A 19,553-nucleotide genomic window follows, 5' to 3' on the forward strand; every position below is an offset into this window, starting at 1 on the left:
TATTATTTGCCTTTACCTACTTAGTCATTATATCCACATTACTGATGATTATTTATCAAAAATCTCATTGTGTAAATATTTTGTGAAAGCACCAATAGTGAACACTACAATATCGTTGTATTTGGTCAAAAATATCGTGATATTTGATTTTCTCCATATCGCCCAGCCCTACTTTTAAATTATCACATTGAAATTTAACAACAAGCAGAACTATTCAGAGGTTATTGGGCCCGTCCAGTTTAACTCCACATACTGTTGTGTTGATGGAGTTTATTGTCAAAACGTTCGCTTTCTTCCGAGTCAACTATCAAACGAACAGCTCCACCAAAAACGTCACTGCGGTGGGTCCGTTCTAAGTGTAGACCTGTTGTAGATGTTAAGTGCCCTATAGTTCCTCCAAAAATGGGCTTGGGGGTTGTTGTTCGGACAGACCTGCCCCCACTGCTAAAAAAAAATCCTAAAGGAAACACTGTACAAAATTATAAACGCAACACGCTGAACTCAAAGATCTAAGACTTTTTCTATGTACACAAAAGGCCTATTTCTCTCAAACAACACCAGATACTTAGAGTGGCCTTTTATTGTGGCCAGCCTAAGGCACTCTGTGCAATAATCATGCTGTCTAATCAGCATTGTGATATGCCACACCTGTGAGGTGCATGGATTATCTCGGCAAAGGAGAAGTGCTCACTAACACAGATTTAGACAGACTTGTCAACAATATTTGAGAGAAATAGGCCTTTTGTGTACATAGAAAAAAGTCTTAGATCTTGAAAAATGGGGGCACAAACAAAAGTGTTGCGTTTATAATTTTGTTCAGTATAAAAATAAGGGTATTGTACTACCAGTGGCTGCCTTTTCCATGCAACCGTGCTACACAGAGCTCCACACAGCCTAGAGCAGGTGGCACTGGAACATAAAAACAGCAACACATTGACTGGCAGTACGATGATAAGATCAGAAACACATGAGACACTCTCAGTGGTTTCTGTGACATGAAAAAATCCTTTGAATGAGTACGTAACCTCGCTCAAAATTGAGTAGGCAGTCCTTAATGTGGCCCAGGACACATTCCCGTACGCCTAGACCGCCTCCGAATTTGGCTCCATTCACACCTGTATTTAGAGCTATCCACTTGTGATCGTATCATTTATATCGGATTTTAATACCAGGTCAAAACAGGGCCAGAGAATGGGAATAAACCTGTAACCTCTATAACCTGTGTGTGTGTGTGTGTGTGTGTGTGTGTGTGTGTGTGTGTGTGTGTGTGTGTGTGTGTGTGTGCATATGTGACAGTTGAGCTTAAAGGGTTAACTCGGTTAAGGTTTCACAGACAACAACAGGAAGTGTGTGTATCTGTACTCCCAAGTAATGATGTGTGAAGAGCTGCAGCAGAAAGTCATAACCGTGTCAATGCAACACACACACATGCACACGCACACACACACAATTACATTATTTCTGCCCTGCTGAAGGATGTTGATCTTGGTTGCTTGTAGGGCTGCTCGATTATGTAAAAAAAAATGTAAGTGGCACCGAAATGCGGAAGCAAAATCCGCGTTGCTCTTCGGTCCGGTAGATACTGGTCGTTTTGGTACCCAACCCTACTCTCCAGAGGATGATCCCTTTAGATGTTAATGACCACACACCTTTCCTTCTAGCACCAGCGTCAGAACAAACTTTACATCTTTAGCGAATAGCTTTAGCTTAACTACTGTCTCGCATTGCCAGACCTTCCTCCACAGTGCTGCGGAGGAGGGTCTGGCTAGTCCACACAGCATTCTGGGATGGGAGAAAAACAGGCTCTGGTTTATTGACGTTTCTTTAAACCAATCACAATCGTCTTGGGCCGTACGGAGCAACGGAGCCGCTGCAAAATAGCCTCGGGAAGGAACTTGTTTTGGTGGAACATGTACGTTCAAAAGTAGTTTTAAAACTCAGATTGGACAGATAGTCTAGCTAGCTGTCTGGATTTACCCTGCAGAGATCTGAGGAGCAGTTAACCATAGTCCTCAGAAATCCACCGGAGTTTAGAACACCAACACAAAGAATAATAATTATAATAATACATTTATTTTTTATAGCGCTTTTCTAAACACTCAAAGACGCTTAGAGAAGCACAAGGTAACAGATATCTGGCCGAAATGAGTGAAATCCAGTGGAATTATGTCGATAACGGAGCAATCCCGGAAGTGGAACGTCGTGGATATAGACTACAGAAAACCAAACCTGATGGTCAAACTAGGGCTGCACAATATATTGTTTGTTATTTTAAATCTTCATCACAATATCAGCTGGCGCAAAAAACACACTGCGAAAGGCTGTGACGTATCGGAAAAAGAGACTCATAGATATTTTGTGTTAGGTGAAAGCATAAGTATAAGTGAAGTATAAGTATGGGTTGGGTACCGAACTCTGTACTTTTCTTCCGAGGACCCTATCACGTAAGATCAAACGGTGCCATATTTCGGTACCAGAGAGCACGTGAGCGCAAGCTTTTTTGTCCTCTCTGCCTGCTGACAGAGGGCGGGGCTCCAACACACACACACACACACACACACACACACACACACACACATACACAAAGGTGCGGACGGAGCAAACTCAAGCAACTAGTCATCTCTGCAGTTTTGTTGAAGTCATAGTGAGTCACGGCAATGCCGATAAATTGGTTGCATGTGTGATTACACTTTTCAAAACTCCACGCAGACACCGTTCGCTGCGATATGATGTGTGTGTGTGTGTGTGTGTGTGTGTGTGTGTGTGTGTGTGTGTGTGTGTGTTTGTTTGTTTGTTTGTTTGAGAGAGTGTGTGGGTTCTTGGCCAACAATTTGGTTTTGTCTATACTACTAGATACTTATACTGTATTGACTGGATTAAATAGAATTGCATTACTAAAAAGACACTAAAATACAATTTTCATTGACTAAAACTAGACTAAATGTCATCAGTTTCCGTCGACTAAAACTAGACGAAAATAGTCATGGATAATTCTGACTAAAATAAGACAAATGCTCAGACTTTTAGTCGACTGAAACTTGACTAGACTAAAAAGATAATGAACGTGACTAAAACTAATAAAAACTCAAATTAAGTGTGGCCAGGTTAGCTCAGTTGGTAGAGCAGGCACACATATATAGAGGTTTACTCCTCGACGCAGCGGCCGCAGGTTCGACTCCGACCTGCGACCCTTTGCTGCATGTCATTCCCCCTCTCTCTCCCCTTTCATGTCTTCATCTGTCCTGTGAAATTAAAGGCCTAAAATGCCCAAAAAAAGAATCTAAAAAAAAAAAAATCAAATTAAAACAGGCCGCCCAAAACAACACTATGGGGGACCCAGCGAGAAGCCCCTGCTGACGGGCACAGAGCTCCGCCGGCGCTCCGACTGCTGTCCGTCCGCGAGGCCGTCTGATGGCATCAGTATTAAATTGAGACAGTTTCATGACCGGTTAAAAACGTCTCGTAGTTCAATTCGGTGTTTTGGTACAGTTGGTTTTAACACCTGAACCGAAGTGTAGGCCTACGGGAGTACACATGAAAACCCTGAACAAGCAGCGTCGTTTCTGCTGTGCCCCATTCACGTAGTGTCACGTTTTCACTATGAAGGTTAAACTCTGCAATTTATCCGCGGTTCACATGTATGCATGAACTATGATCATTTTTTGATCAATATAATGTAGAAAACGTTACACTTCATAACATTTTGTATCCATAACATGATTGTGTTATTGTACAATTTAGCAGTAAAAGCAGTAGCCTATGTAAGTCAATCCTACATTTTTCAACTTGGGGGCAAAACGTGCTCCTTGGGGGGGAAAAAGTGACCATAAAGCCCTGTTAGGCCTACTGATTAAACAACTGGACTTTGGGGGTCAAGTGTAGTCTATCCGGGCCCATGTCCCGGATTTGGAAGCCCCCTTACTGGATTACTGAATATAATGATGGCACCAGAATTTTGTGATTTCCTTGCCATAAATATAGCTGTTTTTACAATAAATTGCTGCCTAAAAATGTATCAGAATGCAGGAATTGAAGTCTTTTACTCTCAAAATTTCCTAGGGGAGGACCCCCCAGGCCCCGCCTGCTTAATGTGTCCCCCCCTAAGGCCCATTCTGAGCCAGGGAAAACCCTTTGGTGGAGAGATTATATCTCCACCAAACCCCTGGGAACCCCTCGGGATCCCCCAGTCAGAGCTGGCTGATGGGAAAGGGAAGTTTGGGATCCCCTGCTGCCCCAAGTGACCCGACCCCGGATATGGGAATAAGGATGGATGGATATATGGATGGTTGTTGTTTCTCCGTCATCTCAGACTCCGGCAGTGGCCATGGTGTCTGCAACAGTGCAGCTGCAGGCTACCAGTAAACTACGCTGTGACGTCTTTGAAGTGTATTTTCCTTAGGGGGCGTGCAATAATGATTCTGCTTTTGATTTTCGAAATGCAGGAAGATCTCTGTTAATGTGATAATCTAATAACCCAGACACAACACAGCCACAGCCCTCTCCCACAGTTAGTGCTCCTTCGGTGTTACCTTGCCCAAGCTGAGCAGGTCATGTCGGAGTCTCTGTTTGTTCTTCTGCAGTTTCCCAGGCATCATCTTTCCCGTCCGGAAGTCGAAACATCCCAGATCCACACTGTTCCCAAGGTAACGGGACAACTGAGGCTTACTCCTGAACTTCTTTCCTGAAGGACTGAAGGAAGGAAGGAAGGAAGGAAGGAAGGAAGGAAGGAAGGAAGGAAGGAAGGAAGGAAGGAAGAATGGAAATAGGAGAGAGTCAGACGGATATAGAGTGTGATTAAAGATATCACATTTGTCCTTATTGGATATTCAGAAAAGATCAGTAACAGATGTTTAACTGCCAGGAATTAAAGGTATTTGAACTGACATTGTGAGTAGTAAGAACTAAAGTGTAGCTATGGGGTGGCAGTAGCTCAGTCAGTAGGGAGTTCGAGGCCCCATACGGACCAAAGTATGGTGGTGGACTGGTGGCTGGAGAGGTGCCAGTTCACCTCCTGGGCACTGCCAAGGTGCTCTTGAGCAAGGCACCGAACCCCCAACTGCTCGGGGCGCCTTTCCATGGGCAGCCCCCTCACTCTGACATCTCTCCATTAGTGCATGTATAGGTACTGAGCATGTGTGTATAATTCAGGCCTGTGTGTAATGTGTGTAATAATAACAACAGAGTGAAAACATTGTAATTATTATATAATGAATTTGAGACAGAATTAGAGAATTGTACAGGATGGAGTTGTACTATTATCAGTGGAGATATCTGGAATTCATGTTTCACACAGTCCAAACTGTAGAACTAAAGGCTCCTAAAACACTACAGTCACAATCAGAGGGTAATTAGAGACTGAACTGTGACACACATTTTACGCCACTCCATATTAGTGCTGTAACTAGTCATCAATAAACCACACCGCAGGAACAACCATTGCTGCCTCACATCTGCCCATAATTTAAATACTGTAACTAAAGTCTCATTTTATTCTTAAATCGTCAGCGGTAATGTCATACATTGGATAAACTCTTCATCCAGTCTGAAAATTACAGTACATTCCTCATTATCAACGATGGCAGCCATCTTCGCTTATCGGATGGGGCAACTAGGGCTGGGTACCGAATTCGATACTTTTTAGGCACCCACCGAATTGCCTCCAGGGTTCAACGCTAAGGTGTTTTTTCACTTGTCCAGTCGGGCAAATAAAAACAAGTTCTACTAAACAAGTTCTACGTCAGAAAAAAAGTCACAAAAATATTGAAAACTTCCAGAAAAATAGCATCAAAAATGCATCAAAAAAAAAACATTTAAAAAAAACATTAAAAAACACGTCAAAAATGTAAAGAAAAAAACGACAAAAACATCAAAAAAAAAAAAACGTCAAAAAGTGTCAAAAATGTAAACAAACGTCAAGAAAAAAAGTCAACCGTTGAAAGCATCAAAAGTGTAACTTTTTTCCGAAAAAAAAAATGTCTAACACATCAACCGCCGACTCCATTCTTGATTGGCCAACAGCACATTCAAATCAAATGATTATGATACCATGATGCCCGAAACAGGAAAGATGGTTGTTATATTTACTTGCCCAACATGGCATTTTACTTGCCCCGGGCATTCGGGCAACCCTTATTGTTGAACCCTGGCCTCTAAAGTATCGAGTATCAGAAAATGACTCGTCATTCTATACCCAATTTCAATTCCTAAAGGAGTACATCTTATCAGTGAGCCAATAAGCACGCAGCATGCTTCTACCAAGATCTAATAATGTCTGTGATTGGCTGTCTAACATTACACGTTGTAGAGACACGCAGGAAAAACTCGACGTTACACAGAGACGGCTCACGTAGTAGGAGCTGAAAAATGAATAAAAAGATTTGTGGTGTAAAATTTCTTTTTGTTTTATAACATTGGTATCGAAAAATTGGTATTGAAATAAGTATGGTGTAGGAACCGATATCAAATTCAGTTCGTATTGGTATTGGTATAGAATTTTTTTAGATGCAACCACAGAAACCCCTCCCACCCACAGGACCTGACCGCAGCTAAGAGACATTAGGCGTCCAGGACTCGTGGCGGGCTTTGAAGCAAATCGAACATAGATTCCCGTCACTTGATGCGCTCTCTGTCCCAAAAATATTTTTTCCCATAGAGTTACATTGTGAAAGATAGGTCTGTAAATCATTTTTTTTGTGCGTCACAACCCGCACAAAATGATTTGTTTCCCTATCAGAATTTGATCCATTTGGTCCGATAACATTTGAAAAGTCTGAGCCGCACGATTAAATCATTTAATCCCCATTCAAGTCAGCTGAGTGCTAAACCGGAAGGACCCGGCTTGGCCAGCGGAGTTCTTTAGTGCGCCTGCTCTATGGGCCGCGCAGTGAGGAAGCAGTGGCAATCATCCAGGTAATTTTTGGCTCCATGATGGCTTCGTGCTCCACTGAGCAACTCTCAAAGGAATAATAATAATAATAATAACTAGAGAATGCAATTTCTGAAGGAATTCTGGTGTGAATGCTGTATGTTGAAAGGCTGACGCTACCCAGAATGTATGAAAGAGGAGATTTTAAAGTTTGAATGGTGTTTCTTGGGGAATGTATGAATGAGTAGATAGCAGTTGAAATGTATGAATATATTGTATTCAATTTGAAAATTCTGTTCATTCACTTGAATGGGGAAAATGTTCCCGAAAACATTTCGGAAATTATGAAAGGTATGGAAATTCTGTATAGAAGCAGGAATGTCCTAATTGTGCTAAACGTTTTTGATGTTTGAATTAAGTTTCTATGTTGAAAAATGTGCCAAAAAAAAGGGTACAGAAAAATAATAATAAATCTGCAGAAGAACGTAGGTTGTGAATGCATTCAGCATTCACACCCATAATAATTTTATTTATATAGCACTTTTCAAGCATTGAGCACAAAGTGCTTACCAGATTAAAAGATTTACAGGATATAAATTACATGAGAGCACATTTCAAGCAGCACGTCATAAAACAGTGAAAGTGCAAGATAGAATGTCTATAAAGGAAATATCTAAATGCATCTAAAAATACTAACATTATAATACAAATCATCAAGTATAATTTAAATAGGTAATGACAGTGAAGTTCAAATAAAACCATAAAAAAAGTAGCGAAATGAGGAAATATGCAGATAACGGAAAAGAAGGCATGGTTGTAGGCCATCTTGTATAAAGCAGTTTAAAGGAGGCACTTAAAATGAAAGGGGCTCCGCCTCGTCGCTGTATCCAGTACTTATTATACAACCATGGTTAGGCCTTTCTTAATCTGCATTCTTGTCTGTACTTGTATGTGTTCAACTGTGTTGTATAACAGGTGTGGCCTACTGACTTTGGCCCGCCTTATTTTCACGAGTGGCTTAATCCAAATACTGAGGCTTCCTGCTTGAAAACTACTCAACTGATCAGTTTAACTAGAGAATGCAACTCCTGATATTGACGTGAAGCAAACTGGCTAGAGAGAAGACCTGACACTCAGTTGTTGGAATGTTGGATTGTACAGGGGTGTCGAGTACAGTCACCTGCTCGCAGAAAGCACACAAACCTGACCTCGGACAAGTCTGATATTGGCCTGACATAAAGTTACTCACGGAGCCAACAGTAACTAGTGACAGCTGATATGACCTGCTGCCACCGGCAGGGCCGGGGCTAGAAGGGAGGCTTGGGTTGGCACCGCCCCTGAAAAAGAGCTGGGCAATATATCGATATTATATCGATATCGTGATATGAGACTAGATATCGTCTTAGATTTTGGATATCGTAATATGGCATGAGTGGTGTCTTTTCCTGGTTTTAAAGGCTGCATTACAGTAAAGTGATGTCATTTTCTGAACTTACCAGACTGTTGTAACTGTTCTAATATTTGCCTTTACCCACTTAGTCAATATATCCACATTACTGATGATTATTTATCAAAAATCTCATTGAGTAAATATTTTGTGAAAGCACCAATAGTCAACACTACAATATCTTTGCGGTATCGATATCGAGGTATTTGGTCAAAGATATCGTGATATTTGATTTTCTCCATATCGCCCAGCCCTACCGGGACGTCTCTGCAGCATCACAATTCAACACAACACTATTCAGAATGGTTTGACACATATTTTGCCTTTTAACAAATATTGCGCCCCCATATTGCGATTTTGATCAAATTAAATTGTGCAGCCCTCTCGGGACAGCTCTAGTTTTGAACATAAGATATGATTCCCTCTGTCACTACGCAGTTGCTGTGCTACCACAGCAACTGATTAGCTTAGCTTAGCATTCACACGCGTAACGCATGCGGACCGTTAGCGGAGCGTATGTGCCGCAGAATGTAACTTTTAACCGGCTACACCTGCAGCGCCACACACGGCGTAGGATTGTGTGAGTCACAGGTGAGACGGAGAACTTTTTGCTTTGGGATCGTTGCTGTTTGTTCAGTTTTTTGGAGCCGGCACAGAGCTGTGAAAACCTCAATCTACTGTCAGCTGTTATCAGAGGACGCAGAGGAGGGAACAAGAAATAAAAACAGAAACTGCCAATCCGCTCACTGACAGTCATCAAGTCGTTTCCTGAATAGCGGTAGTTTAATTTAAAACAAATTTAAGTTAAACATTTTTTTTAGGTTGGTCTTTTTTTAGGTGGCTAAAATACATTTAGCTGCTGGCCCCGTCCACAGCAGTACATTTGTGTATAGCGACTGCTATCTACTGCAGGTAATGTGCGGACTACGGAGAAGTACCTCATGGAACCCCACTTCAAAATATCCAAACTATCCCTTTGACCTAAGTCTTATTCTAACCTTAACCCTAAAACCAAGCCTTGAACCCTAAACAGCACCTTGAAGAAGAAGTGTGGGCCGGACCAAATGTCTTTTTTCTTTTTTAAAAATGTCCTTAATGTCTCTGAAAGGTCTAAAAGTGGAATTGGTCCTCACAAAGATGGAAGTACAGGAGCAGACAGACAGTCAGTCAGCTGTGTCTGACATGTAGGTCAGCAGCAACACAGCAAAGATCAGAGGCTGTGTGTGTGTGTGTGTGTGTGCGCACGCGTGCGTGTGTGTGTGTGTGTGTGTGTGCGTTTCATCTGGCTCCAGCTCGTAACTTAAGCTATATGGTGCTTGCACCGAGTCAAATATTCAAACTGACTATGTACCTCAGTATTCAAAGTGTCACTGAAAATAAAAATGTGGGTTTGAATAAAGTTTCCTGATACACAGCATGCGTCTGTAAAGATGGAGCCATCAGAGGCCCCAGCAGGGTGTGACTGCTCTTCCAGTAAGTCGACCTGCTGACTGTTTTTTTACTGGAATTGATGAGTCACATTACAAAGTAAACTGAAAGTAAAGCCGAGCCTCGGCTCTGAACTGCAGCTGATCTCCTTCATGTTGAAGGTTCAGGATGTGACGGAGCTCCGGCTGTTTCTGACTCTGACTGTAAACCTGATCGAGCGGCGCCTCGGCCCCCTGATCAACAGGAAGTGAACAGCCGGCGGCTTTTGCGGCGTCACAGCCTCGCCTCAGACCTGCACTGGCAGTGAGATCTTTCACCTCTGCAATTTTATGCAGCAGTTAATTGTTGTGTTTATTGTGATATTTTTCCTCTATTTATCTATTAATGGATAAGGAAACATGACTATGTCTATAAATGCTTGGCATCATTTTTTGTGTGCATTCATTCATTCATTATACAAAAATCAACATCCATCTACTATAGATTGCTCTGGTATGATATATTAGGGCTGCAACTAACGATTATTTTCATTGTCGATTAATCTGTCGATTATTTTCTCGATTAATCGATTAGTTGTTTGATCTATAAAAATGTCAAAACATGGTGAAAAATGTGGATCAGTGTTTCCCAGAGCCTAAGAGGACGTCCTCAAATGTCTTGTTTTGTCCAAAACTCAAAGATATTCAGTTTACTGTCACAGAGGAGAGAAGAAACTAGAAGATATTCACATTTAACAAGCTGGAATCAGAGAAATCTTATTTTTTTTAATAAAAAAATGACTCAAACGATTAATCGATTATCAAAATAGTTGGTGATTAATTTAATAGTTGACAACTAATCGATTAATCGTTGCACTGTTGAAATTAATCAAATAATCTATGCATCGAATCGTGGACATGGACGATGCTGCATCGATAATTGGCCGGGCCATAATCGATTATTTCTGTTTACAATTTAATGTATGCCTAATTACATATTTCATATTCTGTTATGTTTTGCACATTCAGGAAGTGCCATGTGCTCAGTGCTGTAGTTTTATGTATCCAATTTATTTCGTATTAGAGCACTGCAGAATGTTTGGTTTTTGAAGCTTGAAAAGCTATGAATTAAATATCCTATATGGCTTTAATAGAAAAATTTATTTGATGCATTGTGATGTATTGAGATATCGAATCGAAGACATGATAATCTGCTGGCATAATCTGATGAGTTCTGCTCTAGGAATATCACAGCATCGTGAAACTAAACCCAGAATCTAGATACCTAGATCATTCAGGAAAATAAATGCATAAATCTCCAATTTTTCAAACGTTATTGATACTGCATTTTGGAAAAGTCTACTTTTTCCATAGATAAATATCCAATTTCATTTGTAATACCACCTCACCTTTGTAGTAACGGTCCTGTGGCTCAACATTAAAGGAAGTTTTCTCAGAATTGTTGGTGTCTTTCTAGTTACATAATTCAGTGTTTCCTCTATCAGGATGGTCCAAAATGATGTTAAAATGCGCAGTCAGCACTAGAGCCCGACCGATAAAGGATTTTTAAGGCTGATATCAATACAAATATTTGGTGATTTAAAAATCCGATATTTTCCGATATATCGGCCGATATATATATATTTTTTTTAAAGAATCCAGAAATGCGTAACATAACATAAACACATTTCCCTAACATTAATTATTTGTAATTTATGAGTCCTCACTAAAATATAATAATGCAGTGTTTGCAATGTTTGTATTATTGTCACAACAGAACAGAGGAACATCAAAATATATTAAAGTTCTGATAAATAAAATGTATAAAAATACAAACTTAAGATATGAAACTTAAATTCCTTTTGAAGAAAAACACAATAACAAAACAAAACAAAATCAAAGTTACCAGTATTAATAGACTTGGTAAGCTTCATAAATATAACTTTGAACAAGACTGGACATTTTCTTTTTTAAATATTCATTTATCGGCCATTATAAATGCAGATACCGATAGTTTTGGAAAATGCCTAATATCGGCCGATAATATTGTATAGTTAGATGTAACTTGTACGGTAGAATAACGTTTAAAAAATGTCCGTTAAAAGGGTGATCCTAAAATTACCCCTGGTAAGCTCTATCTATAGTAATAGATATGTGAATGAATGTTATGTATTTATGCCTGATTTCATGTGGAAGTTGTTGATCGGTGCACAAAAACAGTCACCGCCTACAAAAGATGGCTTCTCAGGATGTAAGTACCGAAGCGTTACCTGCTATTAAGCTTAATATTTTTTGCAAGTTAGACGATGTGCGGGAGTTTCTTTCCAACAAACGCAGCAGTTAGTGAAAATACGGAATAATGCCTGACTTTGGTCTGCTTTAGAGATGGATTGAGCTGAAATGTGATGGCTATTGAGGCAGAGAAAGAGACAGACAGACGGTAGTTGAACGCTGAGTTGCTGCTGCCTAGCAGCTCTTCTTCCTACTGTATGGAATCTGAAAGCACTTATTCTAAGTGCCGTGGGACGAAATGTCATGTGCAGGAAAAAAAATGCATAGAGAATGAAACAGAGCTGATGCTGCAACTTACTCATTATTGATTTTCTTTTCTTTTTTTGGATTGCACTTCCATAGAGTTGGGGGACTTGTGAGAGAGGGATTGAAAAAAAAAAAAAGGTCAGAATCGGAGCAGGAGCCAAGGTATCCTGACTTTTAGCGCGTAGGGTGGCTACATTTTTTTTCTGAGTGCAAAAGTTAAAGTGAGAATGCTGTCTTACAATATTCATATATTATATTAACATATTTTTGCCTCATGATTATATATGAAATTATATATATGATAAGATATACTTCATTGTCCCCGAAGGGAAATTCGTTTTGTTTTTGTCCGTTCCGCAGCTTTACAAAGACATAAGCATCTCTCAACACAAACTCTCATGCTCTCATACATTAGACAGGTACCTACATAGTAAGCACATCAACTCCTCCTTTCAGTGGCAGTTTTTAATTGAACAACCCTGTACGTATTGCACAAAATGACACAATGCACTGGCATAATGCACAACCCCAACAGCCTACGTATTGCACAACTAACATATTGCACAACCCCAATAGCCTAAATATTGCACAAATGACACATTTCCACATAACCTATGCAGTACACATTTCTATGGGCTCAGAAACAATGATAGAAACACATAAACTCAGTAACACACAATACAATTCAACAGCACCACAAACCACTCTGAAATGAACATGCAGCTGAATCAACACCTCTAGAATTTATTGCAGGACTGTTGTATTAAGCCCAAGTCAGACCAAAGACGAGTTGAGACTTGCAACTTCCTGCAACGCGTCGGTCTGCAGCGTTCTGAAAGCTGCCAGTTCACACCAATGAGACGAGACGGTGTAGCATCTGCACAGCAATGACTCTTTGTGCTGCCGTCCTAACTTCCGACTTCCAGGCTTTTTGTAGCTGAATATATCATTTGTGAAAAATTTGTATAACGTCAACGATAGTGAGATGCTTGCTACAGTTACGTTGCCGGTGATGAATCGGCAAAAATGCGTTTTATTTCTCTGATTCACGGCTTTGTCCTAGGGCGCTTCTTCTCTTCAGTCACTCTCTCGCTCGCTCCACCGCACGTGCTCGTGGGCGCACGTTGAGCCTCCGGTAACAGTTTGTAACAGAAATAAAATGGATTATGGACAGTGACGGACTGGCCATCTGGAATTTGGGCAAATGCCAGAAGGTCCGCCCCCCCCTATGGGCCACTACTGATAATTTGTCTTTGGTTGATTTTGATAAGTTGTTTTATGCATGCAGCCATAAATATTCAAGATTGTACTGCAGTGAGGTGCGTGGAAAGATTCACTCGGAAGGCAGACTTCCTTATTTCCAAGCTAGGTTATTGACAAAAATAGGGCCGGTGTGTTGCAAATGCCAGGGCTGTTTTTTGATCCCAGTCCGTCACTGATATGGATCATTTTAATGTAGCTGACTTGACCAGCTGACTTCTCTATCGGCTGTTGAAACAGGTGACGGTCCTTACGTTCTAAAACCAGCCTCTGGAGACTCCACCAGCTGAGTCGACGCCATCAGCTGGTTTGAGGCGAGCTGAGACGGGCCGGTTCAGACCGCTGAAACTTTTCCCTGCAATGGTCTAAAACGTTTTTTTCTTTGGTCATATCTTTCAGTACATCGGAATCTTTGGTCTGAACTGAGCTTTGGACTGAATTAGTTGTTGCGATGTGTGTCTTTTAAACTGGCAACGGAGGCTTGGTTAGGCGTTGTTTGCGTCAATAAGTTATAATAAGAGGGAGAGAATAAGGGGGGGGTGACAGCAAAGGGCCGCGGGTTGGACTCAAACCTGGGCCACTGCGGTAAGGACTGAGCCTTAATACATGGGGCGCATGCTCTACCAGGTGAGCTACCAGGGCACCCCACAATAAGTACGGTTTGATGCCCGACGAGGTGTCCATTATCAGGAATTAATGGATGACGGCGAGGCCATAACCGTTCGGTACGTAGCAGTGGACGGTTGCCTCCGCCGAAGTCCATTAATTACACCTCGTCAGGCATTAACACGCTTATACCTGGGTATCTTGCCAAATAATTCTTTAAGACCATTAACTTATATTTTTATGTGTTTTAAAATCAAAATCTTAAGTTTTTTTCAAACAATAACTCTGCTTCCCTGGTAACACCTGAGGGTTTGACTAATACCCGGAACAATCATGCCAATCCCATTTGGTTCTCATGCAATGCAAACGTTCACTGCTCCAGTAAATAGGATGGGCCTTGGATACGACTTGCCACTTGCCTTAGCAACGGGAGCTATTTATATAGCCCGCTCGGCTCATAGAACAACTATGAGTCATGAGGCTGCCAATAACTCCCCAGAGGATGCTGATTGGTCGAAACCACTTGGGGGTTCGGACATAAACACATAGATCACTGCAGGGTTGTTGTATTTTCCCTGACAAAAAGCCAGTGGGATTACGTTTTTGCAGAAAATAAGCTCTGTGGCAAACAACAGTTTGATACTTACAAGTTTTTTTAGCAAGATAATCTTCACTTTCAATGAATGTTTATAATGAAAACCACTTTAATGATTTTTGAAGCGTAAATGCAATTGCCGGATGTAAAAAGCTAACATTGGGCAATAAACGAACTACCCCAACCTCTGTAGTCTTGTTAGCAACTGCCTTTTTTTAAGACGTGTAGAAGCTTAAAAACTATCTGAGTGGGGTATTTTCTGGCACTCATTATGTCATAGACCAAATGTGAAAGTCTCTAAAGCTTGTGTTAACCACAGACCTTATTTCAGGCATCTGACCAAAAACCCATTAAAAAACAAAAAAAACAATGAATCTGTGACAAGGGAACCTGAAGTGCAAAAATGCTTACTCATTTCAGGAATTTAAGACTCATTTCTGCAGCACTCTATTGCTTGAAGCCTGACAAGATAGATTTCCGTGTGATGTCGTAAGCCTGCGATTCTGTTTGGTGTACAGAACTACTATGTAGCTACAGCCACCCCCACTAGCTTTGTAACCTTTTGATTTTGATGAAAAGTTGTATCTGTCACTGGAGCGTTATTATGGATCCCTAGTAACTTCTAGGCAAGTCCCGCCCTACGAAGCAGCCCGATTGGTTGGGGTTAGGCATTGACCTTGAGTGGTTAAGGTTAGGATAGCTGATTGGTCAGGGGATAGGACCTGAACAAATCGAGTTACGTTATCTAGCGTTGGCCTGGCTAATAGTAGCATGTGAATGCTACTGAAGGGCGGGTCCCTCCTAGAAGTTGCATGAGTTCCATAATAACGCGTCACTGGAACATAAGCGGCATGCCATTTTTATGTGGCATGCAGAAGTTGCACATGACAGTAAAGCCTGATTTATAGCAGTATAGGCTCTACGCAGAGCCTACGGCGTAGCCTACGTAAGTGGCCAATGGCGTTGTGAGGATTTATCCTTGTGCGCTGGTATTTCTGCGTCGATCTAGCGCATCTCTTTATGAGAATAGCAGAGCTGGTAGCGTACGTGTGTGCCACGGATGTATATGCGTGCGACGGGAGAGTTGGGTAGAGCGTGTGAGCTAGGCGGGGATTAGCTTCCAAGCGAGTACCGACTCCGGCGGTGTAATTTCTGACCACTGTCGGAAATAGAGCTGGGACGATATGTTTTTGTCCCAATTCGATTCTCTCACGATACATGGGCGCCGATTCGATTTGTATTGCGATTCGACAGCATTGAGTATTATACTTTTCCTTCTCTAACAAAAACAAAAGTTGAATAATACACTTCTAGAGAAATATATTATGAGACATTTCTAAAAACTAATTGTTTTCTAAGAAGAATGCACATCACATGTCAGTCAGTCAGTCAGTCAGTCTGACATTTATTTTTACGGAAGTACAGTACATAAAATGTATTTTCAGCATTTTCTGATTTCGCTGTTATGCATGAAACAGATATGATGTAGGTATGTCTGCGGTACCGTATAAACAGAAAATATTTAGGTGGGAAAAGAAACAATTTTCAAACTCTACGCACGATACATAAAGAAATTTTCCCCACCCCTAGTTGGAAAGCTGTAGCAAGAAAAGTTAACCGTCTCCTTGATTTGATGTTGTTCACGGGAAAGGACAACCTGGAAATGAGTCGGGGGAAATGTGACGCTACCAAGCAACGGCCAAGCGGACCAATCACAGTTGTTGCGGTCTGCGTTACCACGACATGTAGCTTAATTTCTGGGGAGGTGTATGGTGTAGGGTGTGCCGTTGGGGCCTGTATCTACACATACCTATGTACTTACACTGCGGCGTAGATTTACCACAGAGCCATGAATCAGACTTAAGAACATGGCTGGGTATCGTTCAAAAATGTCAATGTCATTACCGGTGCCAATACCAATACCGTGACTTTGAAAAGAAAGTACAACATTACGCCACCAATACATTTATTTATTTTTCAGCTCCTACTACGTGAGCCCCGTATCTGTGCGTAACGTAGAGTTTTTCCTGCCTGTCTCTACGACGTGTAACGCTAAAACAGCCAATCACCAGCCTTATAAGATCTTGGTAGAAGCATGCTGCATGCTTATTGGCTCACTGACTCGGATGAGATGTACTCCTTTAGGTATTGAAATTGGGTATTGAATGACGAGGCATTTTTCGATACTCAATACTTTAGAGGCTTATGTGGGGTTAGCCTTAGCCTAGCTCATAGGCCACCGCGCTTTCCCCGCTTCTGTTTACGGTCTTGAGTACCGCCTCCGGGCCCTCCTTCCCGGGAGAGCTGATATGCTAGACCTAGGCGTCCTGGCTATCTCCGGTGGAAGTTGAAGATTTGGAAATGTGCATGGATGTCCAAAAGTTCTTGTCTACAGTACAATATATTCCCATGGTTGTCTCGAGGGAAAAGCACTGCCAATAATAAACAAACACTCACTAATTCGCAAAAACTGGGGAGACCCATCTTGTCCTGATGGACAACCCGCGTATCTAAGAGAGAAGACACACCAGCCCGATAATCGGCCATCGGGCCGTCTGGCGAGGTCCGTGACTCGAGTCTGTTCGGTGTGTCCCGTGCCGTCGGCCGTCCGAGGAGCCGTCGGCATTCATTTGGGCCGACCCGACATGTTCAGTCGGGGACAGGGAAGTCGGCACTCACCCAGAAATGGGGAGCGGATGAGCTGCTCAAAATCTGACGAAAATCTTTTAAACTGACCTTTGTCAATCTGAAATGAAGACAGATTCAGCAACTGCACGGCCTATTTCTCGCTTAAAATGTTTTCAGAAACACGTTTCGGTGAACAATATGAGATCGTATTCTGAACAAGCCGCCATGACAGTCTGGCTGTGAAAAGAGAAAAAAGAACCACGTGACACGTTCGTCCAATCAGCTGCCGGTTTTCATTTTCTGGGAAATAATCAGACTGTTAATGGAAACAATACAGAGCAGCGCCTCCTGCTGCTATGGAGACGTATTACGTTTCGCGCAGAGCGTACGCTCAAGTCGGCGTCACCTCAGTGTGTTCTGAGGCATTTTTTGGACCTCGGGACCCAACTGATCAGTCCGACTGCCTTTTCTGCCGACGGTCGGTCGTCTGGTTGGTGTGTCAGGGCCCTAACAGTAGTTCCGCATTACATTCATTAATTTGCACGCAAGTTTTATTTATTTTTATACCGTGTATTCTTCGTGTAAATTCATGCACCGAACCGTGACACCCGTAACCGTTTCGGTTCAATGCGAATACATGTACCGTTCCACCCCTAATAGGCCGACTGGCAATCTGGCAGTTCTGGTGAATGCCAGAAGGGCCGATGAACTCTTGGGCCAATTTGGGCCGCTGGAGTATGTCTTTGAGTGTTGCAAAAAGCGCTGTATAAATAAAATGCATTATTATTATTTATTATTTTAGATCAGCAGCTGCATACCAGTGACAAACCAATCCGAATTGGTATATGACACGAAAACAAGAGATTTGTCCGTTACATGTATTTTATCTGATCATTCACTAGCTGCACATCATCAGCCATTTTGCAATCAGCTTCTCTCATTATCAGGCCAATAAAGAGATAAGTCTTTAAGATAAGATATCACCATATTCTTGACCAAATACATCAATATCGATATTGCAAATATATCGTAGGGTTGCTTTCACTAAATATGTTTTACAATGAGATTTCTAGATAAATAATCAATAATGTGGTAAAACAGTATACTGACTGCGTTTACATGCACGCACAAAAATAGTATGATGTTAAAAGAAATCTGCAATTCTTCAAAAGATATTCCCTCAAAATGTTTCACAACAGATGTTCTGAGAAAACTGAGTTAGTATGTGCTTGTTATTATCAATTTAGACATAATCACGATATCTCGATATATCACATTGAATTATTGCCCAGCCCTATGTATATACAGCCTACATTTACACTCAAATAAAACTTACAAATATACAAAAAAATTACAGTTTATTATTTTGAAGTTGTACTTTGTAAAGAAAGTATTGTACTTTGTATTTTTTTTTGCTGGATGGCTGGGACTCATTGATCCTGCATTAGGCTAACCGTCAGCGTCAGTACACAGCTTGTCGACAGCCACAGAGTCGATATATAGCTAAACCCCTGCAGCAATATTGTTTAAATATTCAGGGAATGTTATAGTGTTGTTATTACAAAAAAACATCTGAGTTTATGTTGACGTTGACACCGTGACAGGCACAGAGCGCCTACAGGAACACCGTAGAATGTACGCTACATTGTAACTACTCTGACTGAGTCATGTAACATTTTCTGAACAACTTTGATCAGCAGGAGCGCGTTCACAACCGCGGGTGACAGTCAGAGCCTATAGGAGCATTAGAACCACTGGTTGACTGATCGGTCACCGGTTTGCTGTGGGGACCGGGACTGGTCAGTGACTGATGTGACGGAGGAACTGGTACCTGTAGTAGTAGACGTCGCTCTTTCCAGCGCTCAGTCCGGACTTCCTGATCACTTCTTCTTTCTTCCAGCCGGGCGGCAGAGCGGGACAGTCCGTCCTCTTCTTCTCCATCATCACAAACTTCTATCTATCCTACGGTTATAGGCTCCGAGCGAAACCGATATCGACCGCTCCGTAAACACAGATAAGGAGCCTTCAGACAAAAACAGCGTGGTAGTAAAACCCAGCGGAGCAGCAGTAGCAGCAGCCCGGGTGGACCGACGTCACGGACGTTACGCTAACGGCGGCTCTCCCAACCTCCGCCCCGGCTGTTTTGACTGGTTATTTCGGGTTAAGTAAAAAATAAAAAAAAGTGTCCCGGTTCAGAGGCTTCCCGGG

At 41.7% G+C, this 19,553-nt stretch overlaps 1 protein-coding gene across 5 annotated transcripts in view; it reads right to left on the minus strand.

Annotated features, from left to right (window-relative positions):
* Positions 1 to 19,431, minus strand: part of mbd2 (methyl-CpG binding domain protein 2) — a 63,165-nt gene extending 43,734 nt beyond the window's left edge. For 3 of the 5 annotated variants that reach the window (XM_031287309.2, XM_031287306.2, XM_031287307.2), the window contains exons 1-3: positions 19,177 to 19,323; positions 12,309 to 12,362; positions 4,530 to 4,689 (exon numbers count right to left, since the gene is read on the minus strand). In XM_031287309.2, the coding sequence (XP_031143169.1) occupies positions 4,530 to 4,689; positions 12,309 to 12,362; positions 19,177 to 19,289 (327 nt within the window). In that variant the 5' untranslated portion in view covers positions 19,290 to 19,323. Of the gene's footprint in view, positions 1 to 4,529; positions 4,690 to 12,308; positions 12,363 to 19,176 lie in introns of all 5 variants that reach the window. The other 2 variants (XM_035991462.1, XM_031287308.2) reach the window with 1 other exon arrangement.
* Between the last annotated feature and the right edge of the window lie 122 nt (positions 19,432 to 19,553).

Source organism: Sander lucioperca, chromosome 14 (assembly GCF_008315115.2).
Source record: "Sander lucioperca isolate FBNREF2018 chromosome 14, SLUC_FBN_1.2, whole genome shotgun sequence".
Lineage (NCBI taxonomy): Eukaryota > Metazoa > Chordata > Actinopteri > Perciformes > Percidae > Sander > Sander lucioperca.